Source organism: Nicotiana tabacum, chromosome 2 (assembly GCF_000715075.1).
Source record: "Nicotiana tabacum cultivar K326 chromosome 2, ASM71507v2, whole genome shotgun sequence".
NCBI lineage: Eukaryota > Viridiplantae > Streptophyta > Magnoliopsida > Solanales > Solanaceae > Nicotiana > Nicotiana tabacum.
Window position 1 is genome coordinate 45,118,004 of NC_134081.1, and position 10,735 is coordinate 45,128,738.

The following is a 10,735-nucleotide window of genomic DNA, read 5'->3' on the forward strand; positions in this document are numbered from 1 at the left end:
CAACTACTGGAATCACAATTTGGACTCGATATCAATAAACCCTCGGTCAAACCTATCAACCTTCCAAACCTTCAACTTTCCAACTTTCGCAAAAGAGCACAAAATCAACATACGGACCGCCAAATCAATATCCGGACATACACCCCAGCACAAAATTACCACTTCAAGCTATCAGAACCATCAAAACTCCATTCTAGAGTTGTCTACATAAAAGCCAAACTTCGGTCAACTTTATCAACTTAAGCTTCCAACCTTGGGAATAAGTATCCCAATTCACTCCGAAACTCACCCGAAACCTAACCAACCACCCCAGCAAGTCACATAACCACAATTGAACATAGAGGAGGCAATAAATAGGGTAAATGGGCTAAAATACTCAAAATGACCGGTCGGGTCATTACATTCTCCCCCCTCTTAAAACAAACGTTCGTCCTCGAACGAGTATAAAGACGTACTTGAGGTGCTGAAAAAGTGAGGATAACGGCTACGCATATCATGCTCGGACTTCCAAGTCCCCTTCTTGACTGGTTTGACCCCTCCGTTGAACCTTCACTGAAGCAATGTTCTTTGACCTCAACTTTCGGACCTTCTTGTCCAAGATGGCCACCAGTTCCTCTACATAAGTCAAATCCTTGCCCAATTAGACTGAGCTGAAATTTAACACATGGGACGGATCACCATAATACATCCGTATCATGGAAAGATGGAACTCTGGGTGAACTGCCGATAAGTTGGGTGGCAATGCAATCTTGTAGACCACCTCCCCCACACTCTCAAGGATCTCAAAAGTACCAATATACCTGGGACTCAACTTTCCTTTCTTCCCGAACATCATCAAACCCTTCATGGGTGAAACCCGTAGCAAAACCCTATCTCCCACCATGAATGCTACATTGCAAACCTTCCGATCGGCATAACACTTATGTCTAGACTGTGCTGTACGAAGTCGATACTGAATTAACTTAACCTTCTCCAAGGCAGCGCGAACCAAATCAGTGCCAAACAACCTAGCCTCCCCCAGCTCAACCAACCAACTGGAGAACTACGCCGCCTCCCATATAAGGCCTCATAAGGAGTCGTTTGAATAATTTATTGGTAGCTGTTGTTGTAGGCAAACTTTACAAGTGGAAAGAACTAATCCCATGAACCCCCAAAATCCATAACACAGGCACATAGCATATCCTCTACGATCTAAATGGTGCGCTCGGACTGCCCATCCGTCTCGGCGTAAAAGTTTTTGCTCAAATCAACCTATGCGCCTAACTCACGTTATACGGCCCTCCAGAAGTGCAATCCGAACTGTGTGCCTCGATCGGAGATAATAGAAACTGGAACCCCATGAAGGCAAACAGTCTCACGGATATAGATCTGAGTTGGTCAGCCTATCCACAATCACCCATACTGCGTCAAATTTCTTTAATGTCCGTGGGACCCCAACAATGAAATCCATGGTAATATTCTCCCACTTTCACTCGAGAATCTCAAGTCTTTGAAGCAAACCGCCCAGCCTCTGATGCTCGTACTTCACCCGCTGATAATTCAAGCACTAAGCCACATACTCCATTATATCATTCTTCATTCTTCTTCACCAATAATGCTGCCTCAAATCCTAAAACATCTTAGCAGCACCCGGATGAATGGAGTACCGTGAACTGTGGGCCTTCTCAAGAATCAACTCACGTAACCCATCCACATTGGGCACAAATGTCCGGTCCTGCATCTGCAACACCCCATCAAATCCAATAGAAACCTCATTGGCATCGTTGTACTACACCGTGTCCTTAAGGACAAGCAAATAGGGTCGTCATATTGATGCTCTCTGATGCGCTTATACAAAGAAGACCGAGAAACCTCGCAAGCTAGAACTCGGCTGGGCTCCAAAATATCTAATCTCACAAAGTAATTGTCCAATGCTTGAACATCCAATGCCAATGGTCTTTCACTAACTGGAATATATGCAAGGCTACCCATACTCTACGCCTTCCTATTCAAGGCATCGGCCACCACATTGGCCTTCCCGGAATGATACAAAATAATGGTATCATAGTCTTTCAATAGCTCTAACAACCCCCACTGCCTAAAGTTCAAGTTCTTCTGCTTAAACAAGTGTTGTAGACTCCGATGACCTATGAATACCTCACAAGACATGCCGTTGAGATAATGCCTCCAAATCTTCAATGCGTGAACAATAGCTGCCAACGCTAGATTATGAACAGGGTAGTTCTTCTCATGGGGCTTCAACTGAATTGAAGCATAAGCAATCACCCTATCCTCATGCATCAAGACACACCAAATACCAATCCGCGAATCATCACAACAAATCATATATGAACTCGATACTGAAGGCAAAACTAGAAGTAGAGTTGTAGTCAAGATAGTCTTGAGCTTCTGAATGCGCTCCTCACACTCGTCAGACCACCTGAATGGAGCACCTTTTTGGGTCAATCTGGTCAAAGGTGCAGCAATAAATGAGAAACCCTCTACGAAATGATGAACTGGCAAGTGACTTTCCCTGTCTTGCTTAGCTTTTCTCAATTCCTCTGGTGAATAACACCTTCCAGAGCAGGTCAAGTCCCCCATTTCACCTGTTTCTTCAACTATCTCTTTTCCTTTGTATGTCATGATAGTCTTGTTATAATTCCAGGGAATAGCTTTTGTGTTTGTCACTAGGAGTTGGGCAACAGGTCGGATCATGATTGGGTCTATTATATTCTTCAAACCATTATTCGGAATGATCTTTTGAATGCCCCCGGGGATGTAAAGCTTTGGCCCATCCAATTGAACCTCAACCTTTTTTGTGCTTCCAGGAACATAGAGAATCATTATTTCAGAACGTGCCAAGTTCAAACTAGAACTCGCACCTTTCACCATCAACGGTGCCAATTGCGGCGGGTTCACTATCCCTTTTGGTTCTGGCCCTATGGTTCTAACAACCATCTCTGTCTTGCCAGACTGCTTATAATCCCAATCATCACAAATCATCCCAATAAAATGTGTATTATCATGAGTTGGGAGCAGATTGTTTGTGATATTAGGAGTATCCTCATTGTTTGTTACCACAATTGCCTTTGCTTCAATCAAATTTTCAATGGCTTTCTTTAATGTCCAACAATTTTTGGTACTATGCCCTTGGGTGTTAGAGTGATACTCACATCTTGCATTTGAGTCAAAACCTTTTGAATTTGGATTCACATAACGCGGCATAATAGGTTCAATTAACTTCAACTGCATCAACTTTTGAAATAGGCTTGTATACGATTCTCCAATTGGGGTGAACTCTTTCTTTGGCTCATGTTCTCTCACATATTCTTCTAGGGGACGAGGATTATATGGTGCCTGAAAATTCGGCTGGAGTTGATGGGAACCTTGTGGAATTGGTGCCCGCCATTGTTGGTGATTGGGAGGCCTAGCATAAGCCTGAGCATTAAACATTGTGTACTGTTGCAGGGGAACTGAGTATCGGGGACCTTGAGGCGGATAATAATGTTGAGGAGAATTGGATTGTTCTTGTTGGAATTGCACGTAAGAAGGAGCTATTCCTCTTTGAACTCCCCCGAACCCAGATTCCATCATGGATCCTTCCTCCTTCTTTTTCCGATTTTCGAAATTGCCTGACCCACTTTGAATTGCTTGTGTGGTCGCCTTAAGGGCTGCCTGACTAACAATTTTGCCTAACTTCATGCCATTCTCAACTGTTTCACCAATCTTAATCACCTCAGCGAAAGGTTTACCAATGGCGGCCAACATGTAATGGAGGTAATCAGGATCCTGAGCTTGGAGAAAATAGTCAATCATTTCTGCCTCTTTCATTGGTGGTTTGACCCTAGCAGCCTGCTCTCTCCACTTGATTGCATATTCTCTGAAGCTTTCTGTTGGTTTCTTCTTTATGTTGACGAGAGAGGAGCGGTCTGGCACTATATCACTATTGTACTGAAACTGTTGGACAAAATCTTGAGCCATGTCATTCCAAACGTGCCAGTGAGAGATGTCTTGATCTATAAACCACTCTGACGCAATTCCTGTCAAACTTTCCCCAAAATAAGCCATGAGCAATTCTTCTTTGCCTCCCGCTCCCCTTAATTGGTTACAATACCTCTTCAAATGGGCAACGAGATCACCATGCCCATTATACTTGTCAAACTTGGGGGATATCTTGAACATACCCCTTTTATTATGTAAATCTGTAGATATGGCTTATATTGTTTCATGAAACACTATTGTGTCCCCCCAAACCCTGTATGTTTCTCATGGTTTGTTCCAAGCTCTTCATTTTTATGGTCATTTCCTCTTGTTCCATATTTTTTTCGGGCTTAGCGATCTCAATTAGGAACACGTTATGAGGAGTATGCTTGTATGAATCTGGAACCTTTAAAGTTAGTTCTGGAGAGTAATGTTGGGCATCATGAGCATCCAGTTGTGGATCATTATCTGACTTTTGTGCAAGAGCCGGTTGAGGGACAGTGAAAGTATGGACACTGGGTATAATAGGTGGGTCATTTCTGAGGGGTGCGATTGGAGGACGTGGAATGGAGGTACTGGGAATAGTGGGAAGGTTAATGCTCGGACTGAATCCAAGTTGGTACAATGGGTTACTTGCTATGGAGATAGGCACTTGAGTGGCAACTGACACATTATGAAGATTATCTGAATGCCCTATGGGTAGTGAGGGCGGTGCTTGTCCATTCACCTAGGCTTGGTACATCTCTGCCAATTGTTGCTTCAACGCTCTTACTTCTTCAAGCAGTCCTGAACCTTGTTCAACCAATTGTCCATGGACATCATCATTATCTGACTTATTCTCACTGTTGTTTGCCATTCTACTTTTTCCTTTTGATCTCGTGTTGTAAGGGTGAGTCGCCAGTTTAAACCACAAACCAACCACCTCTGTTTTACTTTATCTTTTAAAATGACAAACAACAAACGTGTTAGAGTTAGGCATTTTGCAGATATTAATCACATATTATATGTCATGCACCTAATGCCATTTTCATTTCTAAAATGATCTTGGAAGGCTATATGCTTCATCCCGGCTTATTAATTTATTGGTTTATTTTCATCTTGAATTTCATGCTTTTTTTTGTTTTTTTTTAGATTAATTATGGTTATGATCGCATCCGATGAGGATTGCCTACGTATCATGACGCCGTATGAATCGGACCATTACGTAGTTCAGGGGAAAACAATAATTTTTTTTTAACAAAACGAAATAATACAATAACAGAAAGGACATTACATTGAAAATGACTTACCAGACTCTGACAAGACTAAAAGACAACGATTTTAAAGATTCAACAATGACTCAAACTAAAACATAACTACTACATGAAAAGTTCTAACAACTACGACTATATTTCAACTCCACAATCTTCTTACTTTCAAACACTGGAACATCTGCTCATGGTGGGGCTTGCCCTGGTTGACCCCCTAATGTACGGTACATCCTTTCTAACTCTGCTGCAAGATGACGGGCAAAAGTAGGTGCATGCTCCAAAAATTACTCATAATCCATCCCTTGGCAGTTCACATAACATTGAGCGGTATAAACAGCCAAATTATGGACTTACTCTTTGAAGTACTGGAAATTCTGATCTCGATCTTGTAACTGCTGCTGGCGAGCGATGGCTATCTCCCTTATATGGCCCTCACGATCTAAGGCTAACTCCAACTGAGCCCGAAGTCTATCCTGCTCGAGTCTTGCCTGAGCCATCTCCCTATAAAAATCTGCATGCTAGTATTCTCTATTATACCTTCTCATTTCTTCCAATTGTGCGTGGAGCTGAGCTTCTGAACGTACCCAATGGGCCTTCTCTCTCTCGAATTGAGCCCTCTCTTCTTCAAATTTTGTTACTTGGCGATCCTTACTTGATTCAGCCTTCTCATTTAGCTGTACGATCTTTTCCTTGGCTTTGTCCAATGCCTTTTCAGTCTTTGCCAAGAGGGAATCATAATCTTGCACCTTTTCCATCAGATTGGCAATGGTTCTCTGGTATTTCCAACTTCTCACTGGCACTTTAGAGGCTTTCTTCATCTGTTGAAGTTGAGCACGAAGGGCTTTATTTTTGCAGATCAGACTCTTCTTTTCCCCTTCGGCTTCTTGTTCTTGCAAGTCTTTCTCAAAATTGAGGTTTCTCAGCCTTTCTTCTAAGGCATGAATAGTTGTTTTGTATCCCTTTTCCCGTTCACCCCAGGCCAACCGTTCTTGGATTTTATCATCAAAGGCTTGAACATGCGTCCTTTTTGTGGGCCTTTTGAGCTCGGGCACATCATCCATGCGAGACCTCTTCCCAAACCATATAGCATAACCCGGATCTACCTTACCTCTCGCAGGATCTGGCACCTGAGTATCATCTTTCAAGTAGCGACAACCATTCCAAATTTGCTGGATTAAAGCTTCGGGGAGTGGGGCTTCAGGGTGTAGCTCAATCACTTGCACACTCAAATCTTCATCCTTAGGTACTACTTGGTACCTTCCTAGCTGTCTTCAAACTCTGTGTGGCGCATACGGCTGGATACTTCTCAAACCCAACAACATCAAATAATATTTTAGGGCCGACATGTGTATCACCGCTCTTACCGGGAGCCATCCCAAAGTCTACTCAATTTGACTTGCATTTAAAGATCTTAGGTGGGATATCCAGGCTTCCACCCCTTCTGGAGAGTTGTAATCTTTTACTCTTTCTTCGTAACTCTCAATGAAATTGTCCTTTTTTAGACCATAGCTCATGAACTTGGGGTGATGTCGGAGATGCTCAATCAACCACATTTGTAACAAAATATTGCACCCTTCGAAGAATTTTGCCCCAGACTTGCACAAAGTCAACGCCCGATAAATGTCTGATAGAGTGATCGGGGCAAGATGTGATGTTCTTTGGTAGTGAGGACCTGTACAACCCTGGCTATACGGGTATCAATTGTCCGCTCCTCATTTGGGAAGACCGTAATTCCCAGAAACGCCACTATGAAGGCGAAGCGATGATGAATCTGCCATGTGTCTTTGTTCTGCTTGTTGTTAAGGCCCTTTTCATGCATTTCAAACCCATTTGGCTACCCGAACCTAGAGTACAGGTAGTAGAAAGAACAACACCCTTCGACTATGTTGGTCTTTCTAATTTGCTTACTGATGTTAAGAAGATCAAAGTATCGGTGTACAGAAAGAGCCCTCGGGAATATGAGCTCCTAGTTTCTCAAATCCCTGCCAAACCCAGAATATCCAGCTATCTCTTCTAAAGTGGGAGTTAGCTCAAAACCGGAGAAGCGAAAGACATTGTGTACAGGGTCCCAAAAAGTCACTAGTGCCTCAATCAAATCGTCTCGTGGTTTAATTTTCATAATATCTGTGAGGGCTCCCAGGTGCTTGGTGACCCATTTCTGACCATCTTCTCCTAAATCATACCACCACATCTGAAGCTGAAGTGGAGCCTCGTCTACAACTGTGAACGGTGTGTTCTAGACAGTGCTCATTTTGTACCTGTGGGTGGTTAAGGTTAGGGTTGACACTAGTCTCAAGGGACAGAACCAATGCACTCCTTTTGCAAACAATCTTTTGTAAATAACTCAATTTTAAGAAAAATCAACGAGAAGGGGGCTATTTTTGCAATTATGACCGAAGAAAGGGTGGTTATTTTCGCAACTATGGCCCCTTCTTACTTTCAAGGATAGCTTTAGGGACGGGGGAAGGGCATTATGGTAAAAGTGATTCCCAATTGACAGACACGTCCGTTCTTGCGAGAACAACACTTCAACAATTTTGAAGATGTTCTAAGGCTATTCCGACAGGAACGATTTGGGATTAACCGAAGCTGGGTCTGCTTATTTATTTTTTGATTAAAAAAAAACACTAGACATATTTCTTTTTTTTTAAGTTATTTTATAAAAATGGGGCCGAACCCTATGGAAGGTTGCCTACGTATCTCACATCCGGTGAGAATCAGACCCGCGTAGTTCGTAAATATTTCAGGAATAGGATGACACTTTTTTTGAAAAATTCAGGCTTATATTTTTTTGGGGTAAATACTGAGATTTTCGAAAATCGGGTAAATTTTCTCCCTCATATTTTCTTCTTTCTGGTTTTTCCTCAATATTTTTATATTTTTATTTTATTTTAGAAACCGGTCAACATGCACAAACCAAATCAAACATAATGCACAAGTAGCACATAAGATGCATCAGGATGGTCATGTAATTCCCGGGTACACCTGTCCTAGACGGACCCAACCCCTGTGTTCAGTCCCCAAAGTCAAATGCACGTGATGCAAACAAACGTACCTACTAGGGATCCGGCATGAGACTATGTTATTCTAGGTTTAAACCTGGGGGTGTGTTCTAGACATGGCTTACCCAAGCGGACAACTCGAGCCGATGTGGGAGCAATGTCCGGGAGAACGAATGTCTACCCGGCCTAGTTACTGACCCAACCTCATTCTAATTGGTATGACTTCTAACAGAAAAGTAGGCCACGCGCACGTGTGCACCATAAATTCAGAAGACTCAGAAGGGAGGCGTAAGAAGACAATTTAATACAGTTCAAATAATATCAAAGCGGTAATTAGCACATCAGGTCCAAAGACACAGTAATAACATCAAATCAATAAAGCCAAGTATATATCACATTACAAGCTCGAATTCTGAACCGTGGACCAGAGATTCTGGGTTCTGTTCCCCAGCAGAGTCGCCAGAGTGTCACACCTCCTTTTTCCAGGGAGAATGGTGCCAAAGGAAAGAAAGGAAGTTTTTTCAATTAAAGTGATATTAATCGAAATTAGATTATTTATTCAATTTTCAGAGTCGCCACTTGGGATAATTATATGGTGTCCCAAGTCACCGGTTTACATTAAATCCCAAATCGAGGAAATTTGATTCTGTTTTAAAGTCCGCGAAAACCAGAAGACCGAGTAAGGAATTCTGTTAGTCAGGGAGAAGGTGTTAGGCATTCCCTGGTTACGTGATTTTAGCACGGTCACTTTTAATCATACCTGGCTTAGTTTATTTGTTTAATTACGTACTTTTAGAACCTACGTGCATTTTACCTCTTACCGCTTTTAATTACTTCATTATTTGTAATTATTGAATTATCTTGAAACGAATCACGCGTACGTGTATTCGTTTTGTTTGGTGTGTCATGAATCATGTCACGCATACGTATACACAATTAATAGCACTTTATTATTTTTAAGATTATTTTGTCAAAGTTGCGCGAACGCTAACTTTGCCTTTAATTTGGAAAATCATAACTATGTCATGCGAACGTGTACATAATTATCATAATTGATTGGTTAACACGCGCCTAAAGCATACTAGCGTATTCAGAGTATTCCATTTATTTTTTATATTTTATTACCATTATTATTTCTTTTACCTATTGGAACGAGTCTTGAATTAGTTCATCGCTCATCTCGTTCCTTATAATTTATTTTTATCTAGTTACACAAATGCACCCTTAACTTTCTACTTATGGGTTATAACCATGTCAAATAAACATATTGATGGTAGAAATAATATTTTAATCACATCTAAAGTTGTTTACTATTTGTAGGATTAATTTGAAATAATTATGTACGAAGATAATGAGCCATTGTATAACCTAGTAATTTAATATATACAAACGAGCATAGAAATAATATACATACGATATATAACACGAAAAAAAAAATCTTGTATGAAGGGCATTTTAAAAAAAATTAATCTAAAACTACAAATCCAACACATCGATTTTTGAGAACCAACCAAACAATAATGAATTTATAAACTGACTTTCAAGCATTATGGAAAATTTTTAAAACTTAACCGGAAGAAGTAAATATCCTTAAAAAATTTGTTTAACACTCTGGACACCAACTATTAGAATAGAAGGGACTAACTATTTTCAAGACAAAAGCTAAACTTTGAATTCTTAATCAAACACTTCATATGCTTTAAAGCTAATGTAAACATAAATCGACGTGATACCAACTATTATTATCTCATTTGAAAGACTAAAGAATCAATTTGTTGCAACTTGAAATTCCAATATACCCATTCAACTATAATGAAATTGAAACCCAGTAGCGATGAAAATGATTTCTTCCGTTAAAGACTCAGACTAACAAAATATTTTTAAAGCCTTAACTTTGAGAAAACTGAAATACTATTCTTGTTCGCTTTTCTAATCGATGATATCTCTTAAAATTACGATTTCTATGTGATATATAATATAACTATTATTTACACCTAAAACAACTTAAACAAAAAATACCTTCTGATTATTTTGTCTAATAGTCTTTAAAATTATGCGATGACTAGCGACGACACAATAATTTTCGAATAGAAATTAACTCAATACAAGTTTTGCCTTAACTTAGATGATCACATGCTTCATATCAACAATGAATTTAACTACAATTATAACTTAAACATGAAATAAAATAAATAAGTAATGAAGCATTCAATTACTAAAACTTTTTAAATTACACTAAGAAAACATAGATCTCAGTGTTATTATATGGCTTTACTAAGAAGATTCGAGTGTTACCATTTTGCGAAAAATTCAGTCAGTAATCGACTTAATCTACTAATTATAAAACTTCTAGAACCCACGAACTCGAAACCACGAACGAAATCCCGAACTCCGTCTTCAGATTCAATAACTTAGCCAAACGTTTTCTTCTTATTCTTCGAAGAACAGTTTTTTTTTATGTTGCTGGATTTTTCTCTCCAGATTGCTTTCCTCACCTCTCTTTCTTTCTTACTTGCACAATTC

General features: G+C 40.2%; 1 protein-coding gene across 1 annotated transcript; it reads right to left on the reverse strand.

The window, feature by feature from the left end:
* Positions 1 to 1,468: 1,468 nt before the first annotated feature.
* On the reverse strand, positions 1,469 to 3,810 carry LOC107796347 (uncharacterized). The gene is made up of 2 exons (XM_075225978.1): positions 2,497 to 3,810; positions 1,469 to 1,531 (listed from the first exon to the last, which is right to left on the reverse strand). The coding sequence occupies exons 1-2, from the start codon at positions 3,808 to 3,810 to the stop codon at positions 1,469 to 1,471; spliced, it is 1,377 nt and encodes a 458-aa protein (XP_075082079.1).
* Positions 3,811 to 10,735: the final 6,925 nt, after the last annotated feature.

What these genes read in the sequence shown, in the direction of transcription:
- LOC107796347 (XM_075225978.1), bottom strand. Translation starts at nt 3,810, where the DNA reads ATGAAAGAGGCAGAAATGATTGACTATTTTCTCCAAGCTCAGGATCCT. An exon ending in ACAGGGAAAGTCACTTGCCA is followed by an intron (nt 1,532 to 2,496) that starts GTTCATCATTTC and finishes TTGAATTATCAG; the next exon opens with CGGGTGAAGTACGAGCATCA.